Source organism: Palaemon carinicauda, chromosome 19, assembly GCF_036898095.1.
Source record: "Palaemon carinicauda isolate YSFRI2023 chromosome 19, ASM3689809v2, whole genome shotgun sequence".
Lineage (NCBI taxonomy): Eukaryota > Metazoa > Arthropoda > Malacostraca > Decapoda > Palaemonidae > Palaemon > Palaemon carinicauda.
Genome location: NC_090743.1, coordinates 29,313,722 through 29,332,620, shown reverse-complemented (window position 1 = coordinate 29,332,620; position 18,899 = coordinate 29,313,722). Strand labels below are relative to the sequence as shown.

The 18,899-nt window shown below is 42.7% G+C and overlaps 1 protein-coding gene across 7 annotated transcripts in view; it reads right to left on the bottom strand.

Annotated features, from left to right (window-relative positions):
- poe (E3 ubiquitin-protein ligase-like protein poe) overlaps positions 1-18,899 on the bottom strand; it is an 87,266-nt gene that overhangs the window by 35,924 nt on the left and 32,443 nt on the right. For 6 of the 7 annotated variants that reach the window (XM_068393390.1, XM_068393395.1, XM_068393392.1 and 3 more), the window contains 12 exons: positions 14,180-14,294; positions 10,864-11,096; positions 10,007-10,175; positions 9,579-9,793; positions 9,007-9,148; positions 4,816-5,042; positions 3,321-3,542; positions 2,821-3,141; positions 2,557-2,688; positions 1,410-1,657; positions 479-707; positions 110-270 (listed from right to left, as the gene is read on the bottom strand). In XM_068393390.1, the coding sequence (XP_068249491.1) occupies positions 110-270; positions 479-707; positions 1,410-1,657; positions 2,557-2,688; positions 2,821-3,141; positions 3,321-3,542; positions 4,816-5,042; positions 9,007-9,148; positions 9,579-9,793; positions 10,007-10,175; positions 10,864-11,096; positions 14,180-14,294 (2,414 nt within the window). The remainder of the gene's footprint in view (positions 1-109; positions 271-478; positions 708-1,409; positions 1,658-2,556; positions 2,689-2,820; positions 3,142-3,320; positions 3,543-4,815; positions 5,043-9,006; positions 9,149-9,578; positions 9,794-10,006; positions 10,176-10,863; positions 11,097-14,179; positions 14,295-18,899) is intronic. The other variant, XM_068393394.1, reaches the window with a different exon arrangement.

The following is an 18,899-nucleotide window of genomic DNA, read 5'->3' as shown; positions in this document are numbered from 1 at the left end:
CTAAAAACACAAGAGGAAGAGAAATAAGATAGTTAATGTGACCGAGTGTACCCTTGAGCAAGAGAACTCATTACTATACATGAAAAAAAACCACTATAATAATACTGACCTTGCTAAATCTGTCACGAATGTCACTAATGTGTGCATAACATGCTTAAGTGCCAAGTTAATGCTGAAAGATGGCTGGGCAGACAAGGTGGATATATGACCCATAACAACACCAGACACGTAAGTTTCTCCAGGTAGGACATCATTACTCATACTGTTCCTCTATAATAAAATTTTGAAGAATGTTAAGCATCATTAAAAATACAGTTTCTTAGCTATATAAACCAGTCATTTAAATAGTTTACTCATAGAAATACATACTGTACATACAGTACTTATAAATACTACAGTAATTACTATCATTAACATTTAAGATAGCAATCATCAAGAAAGAATTCTTTCAGTAAACTAATCTTCCAAACACACATACCCAAGCATGATTGGCAGGGAAATCTGTCATTGTGTTGGAATTCCAGTTGTCAAGAGCTGTTTTCAATGGTGCAGGAAGAGAAACCTTTGAAAGGCAAGGGGGGTGGGGACCAGCTCTGGTTACTTGACTACCAGATACAGAGAGCACAATGCAGTAGGCTTCTAGCTCCTCAGGTGAGAGCCTGCTAACCTCTTCCAGGACACCATTCATTTGCTGTAAGAGACTCCATCTGCAACAAGATATATCTTCATTAAATTCTTTTCTTTTATATATCCTTGAAAATGAAAATTCTTTTCACAAAGATTGAATACTCCAATGAGACTATTCAGCTAAACTAAAGCTTTCTATCCCTATACTAACAAAATGGCTAGTTCAAAAATGAACTTTGTAACTAATATTCCCTTGTCTACATACTGTCTTGCAACTGACCCTGGAATCAAACATTATTGCAATACATAATACGTGTTAATTTGTGTTAATTCTTCATCATTTAAAACCTTAATTAAGTATTAAAGTTTTCCTTGTCTTTCTTATCCAGCTGCGTCCCAGGTTATATCACAATTTCTATTATAAAAGTCAACATTATAGGACAAAAAATCCACCCGAGCAGAACATTTTCTAATTATCTTTCCATAAAATGTTTCTTAAACTACTAACAACTTCAAGATAAATTACTTCCACGTAATGAACAATGGAACTGTTTTTCACACTAAAGACACTATCATTGCACTTTGGCATAGTAAATTCCACAAAAATTAATATCAATGACTCAAAAACTTTTGATATGATACAAGTGACCAATTTATCCCAAGACACTAAAAAATAATGTACTTTTTAAAATGCAAGACACCAGTATCATATGCAAACAAGCATCCCTTCAAATTCAAAAACTTTTGTAAATGATACGATAAGTAGTTTTCATAAAACATACCTTGTTGCATGGGCAAGTGCTTCAGTTAAAGTCAGCAAGCCCGATATTGGAATCTGATCTGGAGTGATATCTAAAGCACGCAAGAGATCTCCCCCGTCGGACGAACGCAAATCAATATCTCCTTTGTGACATGCCTCATCCAGTGTTACCTGGAGTCGAGCAAGAACGGTATCGAGCATGTACAGATCAGAGAACGCTGGCAGTTGTTCCCAGGTAGTCATTAAACCGCTTGACATGTTGTTGTATCCCTAAAATAGAAAAAAAAATTAAAATCACTTATGAATTAAGATGAAAGGGTATTAATTGTAGTGGGTAACCATTCCCCTATACCTTTAAAGATGGAAAACTGTCATATACTGTATAAATCAAAGAAAATTACCAATCAATTCAACCATAATGAGCGGAAAAAAACTACAAATTTTTGTAGTCAATGGAATAATTTCATAAATTTAACAAACTAACAGATTTTTGACAAGATTGACTTCCATTACAGCAATTAATCAATTTCTGTTTAAGATTTACTTTCAAAACTGACATTTAATGATGAAAAAAGTTTCTAATTTACCCATTGTTTATTATCAACTTTTCCCTCAGGTTCTTTTCTTCTTCCAAGCATTTGTTTTTCAGTATCACGTACTTTGTAAATGTTTTCCGCCCCCCCCCCCCCCCATATACCAAAACAACCCATTCATTTATGAGCTACTCCCACTTGAAATCTAGTCCTCTTTTATTTCATTTCCAACTTTCCATTCTTTTTTAACCTTCTGCACTAACAAGAAACAATGTTATAAATTATCTTTATGATAAACTTTTCATAAAAATTATCTTTACAACATTATCTCTAGTCTTGTTCATAAATCAAATTCACCTTTCTTTAAAATGCGTATATTATTGAGGATCTCCACAACATTACATTCTGTTATTGATACCTGAAGAACTATCAATTTATAGGGAACTAGTTATATTCTACTCTGCAAAATAGTTTGCTAAAATATTTATGTATAGGATAGTTAAAAATTCTGCAATTATTCATTCACTTTTTCATCACACAAGGTCACTCAGTAACTTTACCCGTACACATTCACAGCTTGCAGTTATTGTTTTTTTAAATGTAAAAAACCCAACTTCTTCAACGATCCCCACTAACCTTGCTCAACAAGGAAGATAGAAGTTGATTGGCTACTTTCAAGTCATGCTTCACATTACACATAGACTTTGCCACCGACTTCAACAAGGCATCAGCTTTCTGTGTAGTCAAACTTTGTCGAACTAACCCATCCTGTAAGAAAAATTTTGATCCACCATGAATTCAAATCACAGATGCAAATATGGTGATTATTATAAAATTCTTTTAAATATTTACACTTGTGGCCATAAAACTATCCTCTATAGTTACAAAAACTTTCTTTACCTTGATCCACCCATTGAAGATCTTGTGTGACGCTCGTGGTCCCCAAAGTAGAGCATGAAGAAGGTGGGATCCTTCGAGCTTACTCTCACTGGTAGACATGGATTCAAGAGCAGACACTGAGGGAGGCATAGTCAAAAGAAGTCGATATGCCAAAGAAAAGGCATACTGCACTCCACAGAGTCCCAAATATGTTAGCTGAGGATCATTTGCATGACGAAGTGATGGATCAGTTTGACATCCAACATTCAGTAGATTCACTAAAGTATCATACAAGTTACTGTACTTCAATGTGTCTGGTGTAGCCAAAATGAAACTGCAGGCCTGTCAGAAAAAAAAAAATACTGCATCAGTAAATTTCACAACTTCAAGAACGAAATGATTCTACCTAAACAGTAAACAGTGTAGTATCACAACACTTCAAAATAGTTTCCTTTTTCATATAATGATAACATTCAGCAATGTAATTCACCCATAGTAGCAAGTGAAAAACAAACCCTTACCAATCCATCTAGCTTCGGTGTATCCTGAGTATTAGTTTCAGCTGGTGTCAAAGTATAGAACCTAGGTCTAATGGCATAATCTTCGTGGGAGTAGTTTTTACGATAATTTTCTTCCAAATCCCGCCAAACATGGTACATTTTCCCTCCTGATCCAGAACTAGAATCTTTGCCCAAAGACTGATTTTCACACTGTAGAATTGGCTTAAAGAGATTCCATTGTACCTGTAAGGAAAAAAACATCATCTTGTTACAGAACTTCATTCAACACACAAAGCAACTCTAAACATTGCTGAGAGTAAAGATTATTACAAAATATTACACTAAATTTTAAAGGAATCTTGTGTATAATACCCGAGTGTCCAGTTACAAGACAATCAAGAATGTACAAAAAACTAACAGCTTTCTCAGTTCCATATAATCCTATTAACTCAAAATTGGAGGAAGTTAATCACAAAGAAGTTCGGAAGCTTGGAGAAGAAGAAAAAATAAATGGATGAAAGCTATGTATCTAGGGTCCATTTCTGTCTCAAGTGTGTAGTGTAAATTTCCAGTTTTGCCGGCAGAGAACACCATTTTGAGTGAAGGTAACATTCAGTTACTTACTGAAGGGAAGTTTTTTGAGAATTCAATAACAATAAAACTCGTAGCTCCCCAAAGGCAAATACTATATATCTTCCATATCATATAAGCATGTTATGTGGTTTGGCCAGGAAAACAAGCCTGTTGCATATACAGATAATTCTATGACTGTAGTTTTACATCAATTCCATTTCATGAATGTCGACATATGATTGCTGAATCATGTTATAGAAATCTAGCTTCTAGCTACGCTTGGTCCAAATTATAACTTATGGGGGATGAAACAAACCTAACAAAAGTCAAAGTGAGATTGCAAGTCGAGGACCTTCCCTCGTTATCCACCACTAATGAAAATTCATAAGCTGAATCCCCTACTGCTTCTACTTCAACAGTCATCAATGCAATCGGAGGAAGCAGCCACGCCTATAGGAACTATTTCTATTTCTAGCACGGTCTTTTGCCTCTCTCACATCTACCCTCATATCACCTAGAGCTTTCTTCACTCCATCCATCCACCCAAACCTTGGACTTCCTCTTGTACTTCTCCCATAAAACCTTGCATTCATCACCTTCAGCAGACAGCCATTTTCCATTCTCTCTACAAGGCCTCCATATAAATCTACCCCACAGAAAATATATTGAAAAGGTATTTGGGAGCTCTGGACTAGCATTACTAAACCCCCATAGACTTTACTTGAGGTCAGCAATACCTTTTTACATTATCATGAACTGGAAAGATGTAGGCAAATTTCAAAAGAAACTGCATTTTAATCACCACATTTAAACTTCTAAAGTATCAGTAACACCATAAATTTTATCATATTATTACCATTACTTTACTTAACCATGGAAATGTATGTAAAAGGTTTTAAAATATCACTTATGAACATGCCAATAAAAATCCTTAAAAATTTACCTGTTCAATCAAAACTTGGGGGGCTTCATACAAATTCTTCATTAAATAATCAAATATGAGCAGTAAACGTGCCAAGTGTAGAACCTGAGTGTCCCTCATTGGTGTTGAAATGACACCCGACACATTTACAACAGCTGACGCTACACTTAGTAAAACACTCTTCTTCTGCATTAATTGTAATGAATGGAATAGGAACAGCAACAACTGAGCGTGTTCAACATTCAGATCTGAAATAATACAGAAGAAATACTAATAAATTATCATAACAGGCATGGTGCAAATATAAAAGATTTTAAGTAATTTGTATTTTTCCTAACAGTACAGTACTTACCTCGAACAACTTTCTTAGGAGTATCTGGGATCTCCTCCCATCCGACCAGAATTTTGTGTAGTTTACCCTACTCTCATTTTCTATGCGGGGTAATCTCTGGCGGAGTAATACGCGCTCAGAGACGACCAGGGTCAGAGAGCATGCCTGCTCAGGTCTCGATCTCCAGTAAGTTTTGACAGATAAGTTTCTACTAAGTCCTGTAAGGCACTCGGGGTAGGATGGGCGGGCCATAACCCAAAAGTAGTTTGAGGTAAGTACTCCGTGTTGGAAATTTGTGATTTGTTCCAACACGAGTACTTACTCGAACTACTTTCTTAGGAGACTTATACCTTAGGAGGTGGGAGTGTCCCACAGGACCCAGAGACCGTGATGAGGAGAGGAAAGGGGGAACCTAGATAGGAGGCTAGGTTCTGCTGACCCTCCAAGAGAAAAAACGAGAAATAGGGAAAACTACCCAAAATACTATCTTAGTGTCTAAGTAACTCACCTCTGTAAAAAAAATTCTTGGAGACGTATTCACTCACTGACGATGCATCACATGGAGCATCCCATGGAGTTAAAGGATTTCAGGGTCATTTCAGGGAAGGTAATAAGGGAACAGGGGGGGGGGGATAAGGAAGGAACCTGTGTCTCTTGGACTTACTGCCTGTGGTTTCCCTGGGGCTACACCTTTATATCTTTTGAAGCGCTGAAATGACGGGACCGAGAGAGAATCCGTCCAGGGACCTCCTCGAACACTCCTTCCTTCAAGTAGTGAGCTGTGAAGGTTGACTGACTAGCCCAAGTACCTGGCCTCAGGATTTGGCCGACTGCCATGTTCTTCTCAAAGGCCAACGAAGTACTAAGCCCTCTGATGTCGTGGGGTCTAGGCTTACTAGGAAGAGGAATCCCTCACTACTGTAGGCTCTCATGATCACCTGCCGTAGCCAGAAGGAGATCGTATTTTTGGAGATTGGTTTCTTTACTAATCCTGAAGAAACGAACAGACTCTTGATTTCGGGTCGAAGTCTGGCTGTCCTCAAGTACTTCCGTACTGCTCTGGCAGGGCACAGCCGCAAGTCCCTCGGGTTGTCCGAACGTGGGATTGCCGGCACTGAGAATCCTTCAAACTTGGGGTCCCAGACTGCTGGGTTCTGGGTCTTGGCCACGAAGGATGGTACGAACTTGAAGGTATCTTCATGCCAGCCCTTCGAGTGTGACACCTCGTATGAAAGTCCATGAAGCTTCCCTACCCGTTTTGCTGATGCCAACGCTAACAGAAAAACTGTCTTGAGGGTGAGCTCCTTGTCCAAGATGTCCTTTAGGGGTTCGAAGGGAGGTTCTGACAGCATCATCAGGACTCTAGCCTCGTCCCACTGGGGCACCCTAACTGCCTGAGGGGGGCACGATTGCTCGAAGCTCTTGAGCATCGAGATGTGTCTGGAGGAACCCAGGTCAATGCCCTTCAGGAGGAAGACTTGTCCTAGGGCAGCTCGGACTCCTTTAATGGCTGGGATGGACATATTTACCTCGTCCCTGAGATAGACTATGAAGTCAGCTATCTCCGGGATGGAAGCTTTCAACAGCTAGATGTTCTTCGTGATGCACCACTTCGTGAAGGTAGCCAATTTTGCCTGGTACACAGCGACTGACTACCGTCTCAGGTACACTGACATCCTCGTTGCCGTCTTCGCCGAATACCCTTCCTTCCTCAGGAGACGCTCGATAACCTCCACGCGTGAAGGCAGAGGGACCGAGGGTTTTCGTGGAACCTTTGAAAGTGTGGTTGCCGGAGGTGGTCTGGTCTGTCCGGAAGGGGCCAAGGTGGAAGGCGCGCCAGTTCCTTTAGATCCGCTAACCACTCTCTCTCTGGCCACCAAGGCGCTACCAAAGTCATCCACAGGATGTCCGCTCGCCTTACCCTGTTGAGGACTTGCCTGAGCATTCCGAAGGGAGGGCTCTTCTGACGGCCAAATAGGAGGGCCTGAAGGCTGACTGCGCAGCCGACGTTCCTCTACGGGAGGGCTGCGAAGGTTGCTGCCAGGATGTAGTAGGGGCGTCTCTCCTGGACTGGTTAGGCGAGGGGGGAGAGGGACGTTGGAGGGTGTTATTCTATGGGCGGGTCTTCTCGCTGAAGGGGGTCTGGGTTCTCCCGCATCCTTTAGCTTCCTAACCCTCTCCACCATCTCTTCCACCTCCTTGAGGGCGAACAATGAGTCGTCCCACAGTGGCAGGCTCCTCAGGGACCTCGCTTCTCTGTCAGGGAACCGCCTTACTAGTTTGCTGAGCACAGTGTCCCTTTTCCTCAGTATCCAGTTGGCAGCCTGTGCTATGGATTGATAGGAAAGGAACTTCAGGCCCTTACTTCCCGAGCTAATCAGCTCCTTCAGCAAGGCCTGATTCTCCGGGATTGTGAGGTCGTGCGAGGACTGGAACCCTACCAGCGTGGAGGCCCACCAACCCAGCCATGATGACACGTGAACCAAGTCCTTGGCCAGCTCCTCCATCATGGAAGTCTCTGCCAAGGAGAAACAAACCGGGGAAGTGGTAGCCCTCTCCTCTGCTGCTCCTTGTCCCAAGATGGCGACTGCTGGTTCCACCGCACAGGGCCCCGCGCGGTGTCCTTCCGGGAGGTAGAACCGGCTCTGTGTCTTCAGACTCTGGAGAAGTCTAGAGGCGCTCTGGCTCTTGGGAGCTTCCACATGGTTGGCCACGATCTTGTTAACGTGCGCCAACCCCACCTTCATATCCTTAGCCAAAGGGAGGGCTAGCGAGGGCCTCTGTTGTACAGGCACATCCACCAGCCTGCTGAGGCTTGAGAGCCAGCCTTCGTCAGTAGAGGGCTCAGGTTCGTCCAGCCTATGGTGACGCCTGATGAGGCCTATCACCCTCCTGTATCGCACCCCCTGCACCTCATTCCAGGACTCGCACTCCGGACACGTGGCTGTAGGGGAACACACACTGCCCCTACACGAAGAACACAAGGAGTGCAGGTCAACTTCGGGCTTAGAGAGGAAAGCGCCACTCGTTTTGCCAGCCATAGGCCCAGGGCAACGACGGGGATGCTCCATAACGCATTAGTAAGACACCACGAGACACAGGAACACAGAGGGAAAAGGATAGCAAAGAACACAAAGGGACCACGTGAGACACAAAGGGTCGCACTGGGTTAAGAGAGAGCGTCGGGATGTTAACCGCGATGCGACCAAAAACTTACTGGAGATCGAGACCTGAGCAGGCATGCTCTCTGACCCCGGCTCGTCTCTGAGTGCGTATCACTCCGCCAGAGATTACCCCGCATAGAAAACAGGAGTAGGGTAAACTACACTAAGAAAGTAGTTCGAGGTAAGTACTCAGTGTTGGAACAAATTGTACTTAAGAACTTGGAACTTTTATTAAACAATCTTAATTTTTCTTTCACTTTCCCATGAGGCAATCCCACAGAATTGGACAGAAAAATTTCCTAATAATAATGAAATGTCAAATAAAAATACAGTAGACCACTTTACCAAATAAAAAATTTCTATCACTTTTCAAAAACCACCTGAGCATTATATAATTATATAATTGGGAAAATATAGTCAAAGATTAATTACTGTGGTTTGTTCTAGACAAAAAAATTATGGTGGGAGTGTAGTTACACTACTAAATACTGATGATAAACATGCTTATTAATATAGTATTTCATTTCAGTAGTTGATGCTTAAGCATATAAAGGTACAATAGTAATAACTGAATATAGCATTAAGGATGATATCCTATACAATTCATATATTTCTATACATCCACTAAAAACAGCATGGTATGGAGCTTGCCTCTGAACATTAAAAATGTAAAATTTGAAGGATATCAAGTTAGGATATTCTGAATTAAATACTAACCTTCAACTTCACCTTCTGGTGCCGGTGGATTACTAACAGACTTGGTGAGAGTAGAGATAACTCTCTGCCAGATAAGTACACAGGCTGTGTCTGAATCACACTTCAACTCATCTTTATCTCTGCGTTGGCGCAACAACAAAATCTGAAATTGTAGAATAATTTTCCTTCAAAATCTTCAGTAAGTAAACAGATAAAATAATTCCATGGATATTTTTATAACTTTCTGTTACTATTAATATTTGTAATTAGCATTACCTTTGCTAATAGTGTGAATATCTGTTTAGCAAAAAGAAAAAAAAATTAGCGAACTAAAACTGCACAGCTTCGTAACAATAAGAGCAAAGATGGTCTAAGTTTTTCTTATATAATAAAATTAAATTCTAAAGTTCTACTGCATAGCCTTTTTATAATAACTTTCATTTCAAAAGCTTACTAATATAAAATTTTGTTTTACCTATATTATTGGGATATTTCTGATTTTTATAGTCAATAAACTGAATTTAAACTTCAAAGTGTTAAATTAAAAAAAATCAAAGCCTTTCAATACCATAAATGCAATTATTTAGACTGACCTGGGCTAAGACTGTCAGGGTCCGTGGAAGGACTTGTAAAGGCCAGTCTCCATCTGGAGTCCAAGGTGATACTCCTAACTGCCCAAGCAGAGTGTTTTGTAAAGTCTCGCTCAAAAGACCAGAAGCGATGACATTGTGTGTGTATTGATACAAAGCATATGAGAATTCATCATACAAGGATCCCAGAACTGGACCAAGATAACCAGTTAAGCTCCCTGTAAAACAATTAAAATGAGCTTCACAACCAAATAAATCAGTTACAGTGTTTTAAAAAAACACAACTGATCTCACCAAAATAGTCAAGATATAGAATCGACACTTTCACATTCATGAATACTGTACCTAAAAACGACAAGAATTAAATTAAAAATTCCTCTTCCACTAAAACAGAACTTCAATGAAAAATTATTTGTTAAATATTTTGGTACCTGAATCCGATCTGGTAGTTTCTCTGTCCAAATCTCGAATGATGGCCGCAAGGACTACCATGTGTGTTTCCGCCAATCCTGCACGTACATACTGCTGAACATAAGCACACTCACTTTCCACTAGGTAACTATTCATCAGCAAGAAAATATGTGAAGCCAGGGAGATGAACTGTAAGGAAAATCATTATTTTCAGTAAACAATATTAATCTTTGCACAATTCTTTCTTCCTATTTAAACATATAATACAAAGATTGATTATCCTTTACGGATATTTCAGTTTACATTAACCATTGGAAAATTAGGGAAAATAAATTTCCCCCAGGAATGAATGAGAGATTTAATTCACTGCACTTCTCAAACACAAGTATTCCTCATTTTAAGACAACTCTGGCATTCCAAATCTCTGAAATTCTCTAAAGAACCAAGTCCCTAACTTTGTGACTATTCTGAATAATATATTTACTGCACAGTAAAACTTAGGCATATTAATTGCAAACATATACTGTAATTATAATTCCTATATTGAAGCAAATTATTCAATTAATTTCCCTGTTGCTTTAACTTGGAAGTATTTTTTATTGGCTCCAGATTATCACAAGCCAATTTCTTTATTAACGTTCTATATCTATCTACTCTAGTCTTTCTTTAAAGAAGTAAATATAGTAAGTATCTATAAATAGTCCTTGACTAAAAATCAAATAACTAACAAAAATCGTTTGTCACCCTTCTTCCAATAAAATATTTCTTAAGAAACCTAACTTGAAATTTTCTTGCAAAAAGTGAAATGAACTTGACATGAAATTACAACCACCAATAATTTTTTTTCCTCTACAAAACATTAAATAAATATATTTACCCCATGCGGTTCGCCTTTTTCAGGGACTATAGTAGTTACTTCAGAGTTGTGTCTGTGGGGTGTCTTGGCTTGTGAATCATCCGGAGAGGAAGAAGAATCACTATTACCCTGTGCTGCTGCTGAAGTGGGATCGTCACCACCTTCCCCAGGAGTGCTAGGCTCTTCAAACCAGGAACCAATGATAACAGAGTCGTCGTCTGTGGCAGGGCCAAGGACTGGATTACCTAGACAGCCTGCATTACAACATACCCCAACACCAACATAGTAACACAATCCACAAAACACTTCATTAACCTAATTGGTGTCACTAACCACCATGAAAAGATAAGCCACTTTTGCATTTTTAACTGAAATTCAAAACCATATGTGCAAAAGTTCTAACCAGGCTCAAAATGTTGAACTAATATGCAAAAATACCCATATACTATATACAGTACATGTCAAGAAGTTCTAGGGGTTATGCATTGAAGCTAAATTGGTTCGAGATGGGTTAAATCATAGTATAAATGGTTGCGAAATACACGAGGACATCTGCATTACAGGGGAGTCATCTTAAGTATTGATAATACCACAAACTATGCTAAGAGGTCTCAAATACCTAGCCCCTAGACCATTCCCACCAGTTACAGTCATGCAACATCAAATAATTCTAATTCTTACAAGCAAAACCCATGTAAAGTATAAAGAAAAAATCCCACTGCATCCACCATCTATAGTAAATGAACATTGGAAATCTTATGCTTGCCTCCAAAACTATTTCCATCAACATTAGGTAATTAAAGCATAAAAAATTTTCTAATGTGAAAGATCAAAATTTAATCAATTACCTTAGGAAAATAAAAACTATAAAAACCTCAAACTGGAAAGTATCTACTGCCTTACATTAACCTTATTCCAAAACTCATAATAAAAGAACACCATGTGACACCTAAGACCATACAAAATTTTAAAATAAACATTAAGTACCATTAAATGGGAGTCACATCATGATTATAGATTTAAAAATAGTATAATTTATCAACTAGAATTCACACAATCAATCAGTTGGATTAACAAGATATCACTATAGTAAGACAAGTCCAAGAGAAGTATCTACAAAGAAACAGGAAAGTTTACATGTGTTAATGGATCTTGAAATGGTATATGACAGGATACCAAGAAGGCTAGCCTATTAGTGTTTTGAGTAAGAGAGGAATAACGGAAAACTTGGTAAGGTTAGCGAGAATGATGTATGAGGGAGCAAGACCCACCATACAGACAAAATATAGGGAGACTGAGGCATTCCTTGGGATCAGCTCTGATTCTATACTTGTTCCTCATCATTATAAACACTGATATCAAAATTAAAGAACACGGAAGAATTGTGAAAACCAAAGTTTGCTAATTCAACTATTATAGCAGACACAAAAGATGTAAAAGAAAGATTTTTAGCAAGGAAAGGATCCCTAAAAAGGAAAGTATTGAAGGTGAATATTAGAAAGACAATGCTATTGATTGCTAATAGAGAAGGATATGTAGTAGTAAACATTCAAGTAGAAACTGGTACAGTGATAAAACAGGACAATGAGATTACTTGGGATCAATAATAAGAGAGGGAGGTACTGCAAAAGCAGCGAGACAGAGAAACAAAATGGGAAAAAAATATGGAAATAACTAGTTGTTTTACACACGAAAAATGTTATCAAGGCTCGAAATCAACATTTTATGAGTTTCCAGGTCCATACTATTTTAAGGGGCAGATACTTGGACACTTAAGAAGAAAAAGGAAGAACTGTTGGAAATTACAAAGAGGAGGATAGCAAGATGGATTGCTAAATTGTCACTACAGGGAAAAGGGAGAATTAAAAGTGAGAAAAATGTGAGGTGAAGTATATGTAAAGTAAAATATAAAGCTAGGAAAGCTTGTCAGATATACTTTAGTCACATCATACGAAAGTTGGAGATGGAACCAATCTAGAGTGCTAAAAACAAGCCAGTGATGGGGAGGAATGTGGGGCTTCATCAGATCAGATTATTATTATTATTATTATTACTAGCAAAGCTACAACCCTTGTTGGAAAAGCAAGATGCTATAAGCACAAGGGTTCCAACAGAGAAAAATAGCCTTGCGAGGAAAGGCAATAAGGAAATAAATAAAGGATGAGAAAAAATTAACAAAATATTTTAAAAACAGTAACATCATCAAAACAGATGTCATATATAAACTGTAAAAAGACTTATGGTAAGCCTGTTCAAGATGAAAACATTTGCTGCAAGTTTCAACTTTTGGAAATTCTACTGATTTAACTACCCAATTAGGAAGATCATTCCACAAAGCTGGAATAAAACTTCTAGAATACTGTGTAGTATTGAGCTTCATGATGGAGAAGGCCTGACTATTAGAATTAACTGCATGCCTATTATTACGAACAGGATGGAATTGTCCAGGAAGATCTGAATGTAAAGGATGGTCAGAATTATAAAAGATCTTATGCAACATCCATAATGAACTAACTGAATGACGATGCCAAAGACTAATATCTATATCAGGAATAAAAAATTTAATAGACCGTAAGTTCCTGTCAGGACAGGATTAGAAATGAAACTATGCGAGATTACTCGAGTGCCATATGTGGATGAGGTCATGATGAGGGGTAGATGAAGATGGGTTTGGGCATGCTCTTTACACTGCCCACGAGAGATTAGTTCACCAAACGTTCAGCTGGGCTCCACAAGGCACTAAAAGAGTTGGAAGACCCAGACCTACATAGCTGAGAACTATGAAGCGCGAAGTAGGAGATGATGAATGGAGAAGTATTGAAATAAAATCTCAAGATAGAGACGACTAGCGAAATCTAACAGAGGCCCTTTGCATCAATAGGCGTAGGAGATGATGATGATCAAGTTCCTGTCCAACAAATTAAGATGAGAATAAGCAGCTGAAGACCAGACAGGAGAACAATACTCAAAACAAGGTAGAATGAAAAAATTAAAACACTTCTTCAGAATAAGCTTGATCACCGAAAATCTTATAAAAACTTTCTCAATATGCCAATTTTTTGTGCAATTGAAGAAGACACAGACCTAATATGTTTCTCAAAAGTATGGATGTGGTGAAGGGGTATGGAGGGAGTAAGATGGGGGGGGGGGGGGAGAGAGAGAGAGAGAGAGAGAGATACAAGGAATAGAAACACATGGAGAAAGTTGACTCAAGTTACCAACCCTGCTATACATTAGAACTACCAAGGTCAAAAGGAGAAATCTAACATGGTACAGTATAACTAGAAAGAAATCTCAGTTATAAAGAACCAGTGGCTAAAATAATTAAGTAACTTGCCTTCTTCTCCAAGACTACCTTCTGAAAAATCATCTTCATAATATGTAGTGGAGTCTGATATGCTGAAGTTATCTCCTTCTCCCATTGCTCTGTGAGTTCTTTTTAAACTGCAAGCCTGAGGGTGACAAGGTCAACTTATATTACAGTATATTCAAACTAGCAAATTTGTCAATACGACAGCATTCTTTTATAACAAAAAATCACAAATTTTAAGTAATTTGTATTTTTCCTATCAGTACTTACCTTGAACTACTTTCTTAAGAGTATCTGGGATCTCCTCCCAACCGACCAGAATTTTGTGAAGTTTACCCTACCTCCGTTTTCTATGCGGGGGGAACCTCTGGCGGAGTGATACGCGCCATGTAAGTTTTAGCTAGATAGGTTTCTATGAAGTCCTGTAAGGCACTCGGGGCAGGATGGGCGGGCTATAACCCGAAAGTAGTTCGAGGTAAGTACTGTTAGGAAAAATACAAATTACTTAAAATTTGTGATTTGTTCCAACACAGAGTACTTACCTCGAACTACTTTATTAGGAGACTTATACTTTAGGAGGTGGGAGTGGCCTTCCGGACCTAGAGACCGTCGACGAAGAGAAAAGAGGAACCTAGATAGGAGGCTAGGTTCTGCTGACCTCAAATATAGAAAAACGAGAAATAGGGAAACTACGCAAAAAAAACCTATCTCAGTGTCCAAGTAACTCACCTCTGTAAAAATCCTTGGAGACGTATTCTATCACTGACAGTGTATCCCATGGAAGGTGAAGGAATCAAGGGTCATGAAGGGGAAGGTGATCGGGGGGAAAAAGGGTAAGGAAGGAACCTGTGTCTCTTGGATTTACCGCCCATGGCTTCCCCGGGGCTACACCTTAAATCTTCTGGAGCGCAGAAATGACGAGACCAAGAGAGAACCCATCCAAGGATTTTCTAGAACATTCCTTTAGGTAGTGAGCCGTAAAGGTGGATTGTCTTGACCATGTACCTGCCCTCAGGATCTGGCCCAATGCCATGTTCCTCTCTAAGGCCAATGAAGTACTCAAGCCTCTAATGTCATGGGATCTAGGCTTTCCCGGAAGGGAGACTCCCGAACTGTCGTAGGCTCTCATGATTACCTGTCGCAGCCAGGAGGAGACCGTATTCTTGGATACCGGCTTCTTCACCAGTCCTGAGGAGACGAACTTACTCTTGGTCTCGGGGCGAAGTCTGGCCGTCCTCTCTAGGTACTTCCGTACTGCCCTGACTGGGCACAGTAGCAAGTCCCTCGGGTTGTCCGTCCGTGGGATTGCTGGCACTGAGAACCCCTCAAACCTAGGGTCCCAAACAGCTGGGTTCTGGGTTTTGGCCACGAAGTGGGTAAGAACCTGAAGGTAGCTTCTCGCCACCCCTTCGAGTGAGAGACCTCGTAAGAAAGCCCATGAATCTCACTTACTCTTTTCGCCGAACCAAGGGCTAACAGGAAGACCGTCTTGAGGGTGAGCTCCTTGTCTAGGATATCCTTAAGAGGCTCGAAGGGAGGTTCCAATAGCATCTTCAGCACTCTACCCACATCCCACTGGGGCACACTAGTGGCCTGGGGGGGGACATGACTGTTCAAAGCTCTTGATGAGCATCAAGATATGCCTCGAAGCACCTAGGTCGATGCCCTTTAGGAGGAAGACTTGGCCCAACGCCGCTCGGACTCCTTTGATGGCTGGAATGGACATGCCCACTTCGTCCCTAAGATAGACCAGGAAGTCTGCTATCTCGAGAATGGAGGCCCCTAATGGCCTGATGTTCTTCGAGGAGCACCATTTTGTAAAGGTAGCCCACTTCGCTTGGTATACCGCGACCGACGAACGTCTTAGGTAACCTGACATCCTCTCTGCGGTCTTCGACGAATATCCTTCCTTCCTCAGGAGACACTCGTTAACCTCCACGCATGAAGGCGGAGGGACCGAGGGTTTTCGTGAAACCTTTGGAAGTGAGGCTGCCGGAGAAGGTCTGGACTGTCCGGAAGAGGCCAAGGCAGAAGGCGCGCCAGTTCCTTTAGGTCTGCGAACCTTTCTCTCTCCGGCCACCAGGTCGCTACCAAAGTCATCCAAAGGTTGTCCGCCCGCCTCACCCTGTTGAGGACCTGCCTGAGCATTCCGAAGGGGGGGAAGGCATATACGTCGAGATTGTCCCAAGAATGTTGAAAGCCGTCCTCGAACGCTGCTATTGGATCTGGCACAGGAGAACAAAACACGGGGAGCTGTGCGTTTAGCCTCGTGGCGAAGAGGTCTATTACCGGAGAGTCCCACTTCAGGATGATGGTCTTGGCCACTCCTGGGTGTAGGGACCATTCCGACCCTACAACTTGACCCATCCTTATGAGGCCGTCGGCTAAGACGTTCCTCTTTCCCGGAATGAAATTGGCTGTGATCTTGATCTGCTCCTCCTCTGCCCATTCCAGGAATTGCGTCGTGAGACTGCACAGTTCCCTCGACTTAAGTCCTCCTTGCTTTTTCACGTAGGCCACCACCGTGGCGTTGTCGCACATCAGAGCCACAGTGTTTCCCCGGAGTAGATGGACAAACTCTCGGCATGCCCTTTGCACGGCCATCAGTTCTAACACTTTTATGTGCCGGCTCCTCTCCTCGGAGTCCCATTTTCCTTTTGCTGCCTCGTCGAGAAGAAGGGCTCCCCAACCCTCCTTGGATGCATCCGTGAACAGCAGCATCTCCGGAGGGTCGACTGTGAAGGGCATTCCCTTGAGGGTGTTTGCTCTGACGTGCCACCACTTAAGGACCTCCTTCGTCTCCGGGGACACCGGGACTATCTTGTGCGGGGAGTCCCCCTGGTTCCAGAGCTCCTTCAGGTTCCACTGCACGCCCCTGAGTTTGAGCCTCCCCTGGGGGACTAACTTTTCCAACGATACGAGATGGTCTATCAACCTTTGCCAGTCCTTGGCTCTCCTGGGCTGGCCCAACAGGAAGGGCCGGAGTGTCTGCTCTAGGTTGTCCAGTCTCTCCGCAGAGGGGAAGGCTCTCGCCAACCGGGAGTCTAGAACCATCCCTAGGTAGGTCATCCTGGTGGGGGCATCCTTGAGGTCTATGGACATCATGAAGTCCTCTTCCCTCAAGGCCGCTAAGACCGACTTCGGGGTGTCCATCTTGAAGTCGGTCTTGCACACGAACTTGAGGGCTGAGCGGTCTATGACCGGTCTCCAGCCCACTGTCGCTTTCTCCACCAGGAAGAGCCTGCTGTAGAACCCCGGTCCTGGATTCTTGACTGCTTCTACTGCCCTTTAGCGAGCATGGCCGAAACTTCCTCCTGCAACGGTGTCTTTTTCAAGGGGTCCTTGGGCGCCAACGACTCTGCCTGCTCGTCCGGGATCAGAGGCGGCGGCTCCGCTAGTAAGGGCAATCTGTATCCTTCCTTCAGCACTGTTACGGTCCAAGGATATGCTCCGTGGTCCCATCATGCTTGCCCAGAGTGTTTGAGGCATCCCCCTACCTGAGGCTTCGGCAGGAGTAGGGGGCCTCCCATCCTATCTCCTTCGAGAAGCGCGGCTGGAACGTCCTCTCCTGGAGTTAGTGTAGGATGGTCTGAAGCTCGCCTGAGGGGCCGAAGTACCCCTACGGGAGGGCTGCGAGGGCTGGTGCCACGACATCGACGGGGCGTCCCTTCTGGGAAGGATCGGCAAGGCGCGGGGAGGGTGAGACACATCCGAATAGGGTCTCCTAAGGTCTCCTATGGGCAGGCCGTCTTGCTGGAGGGGGTCTGGGTTCTCCCACATCCTTCAGTTTCCTGACCCTCTCCTTAGTCTCTTCCACCGCCTTCAGGGAAAACACCGAGTCGCCCCACAGGGGTAAGTTCCTTAAGGCTCTCGCTTCTCTGTCTGGTAGTCTCCTGACCAACTTACTCAGGTCTGTGTCCCTCTTCCGCAGGACCCAGTTGGCTGCCTGCGAGAGGGACTGGTACGATAGGAACTTGAGAGCCTTCCCTCCTGAGCTAATTATTTCCCTCGGCAAGGTCTGGTTCTCGGGGACAGAGAAGTCGTGGGAGGCCTGAAAACCTATCAACGTGCAGGCCCACCAGTCTAACCATGATGAGACGTAAACCAAATCCAGGGCCATGTCCTCCATCATGGAGGTTTCCGTCGGAGAAAAACATACTGGATCGGAGGAAGCCCTGTCTTCAGCGGCTCCCTGATTAAGGATGGCAATTGCTGGCTCAACCATACAGGGACCTCCTCGGCGCCCCTCCGAGAGATAAAAATGCTTCAGTGTCTTAAGCCCCTGGAGGAGTTTGGAGGCGCTCCGATTCCTGGGAGCACCCGCCTGGCTGGCTATGAACCTATCTATGTGGTTCATACTCAGCCCAACGTCCCTCGCCAGGGGAAGAGCCAGCGAAGGCCTCTGTTGCACAGAGTTATCCACCATCCTCCTAAGCCCGAAGAGCCAGGCTTCGTCCGTCGAGGGCTTCGGCTCATCCAACCTATGATGGCGCCTGATGAGGGCCAGGACCTTCCTATAGGTGGAGACCTCGTCCGTCGAACATTCTCCGTTATCGACGAGCCCCTCGGCTGAGTGGTCCTCCGCCTGAGTAGGAACGTCTAAGGCGGAGGGCTCCGCTTGAGGTGGAGGCATCTTTCTCTCGTGGTGAGCTCTCGGCGGCTCGACTCGCTGAGCGGGCAGCCCCACTGGGACGAGGGTATCCGTCATGGGCCAACCCCCTCCTGTGGGGATCCACGTGGCTGTGGG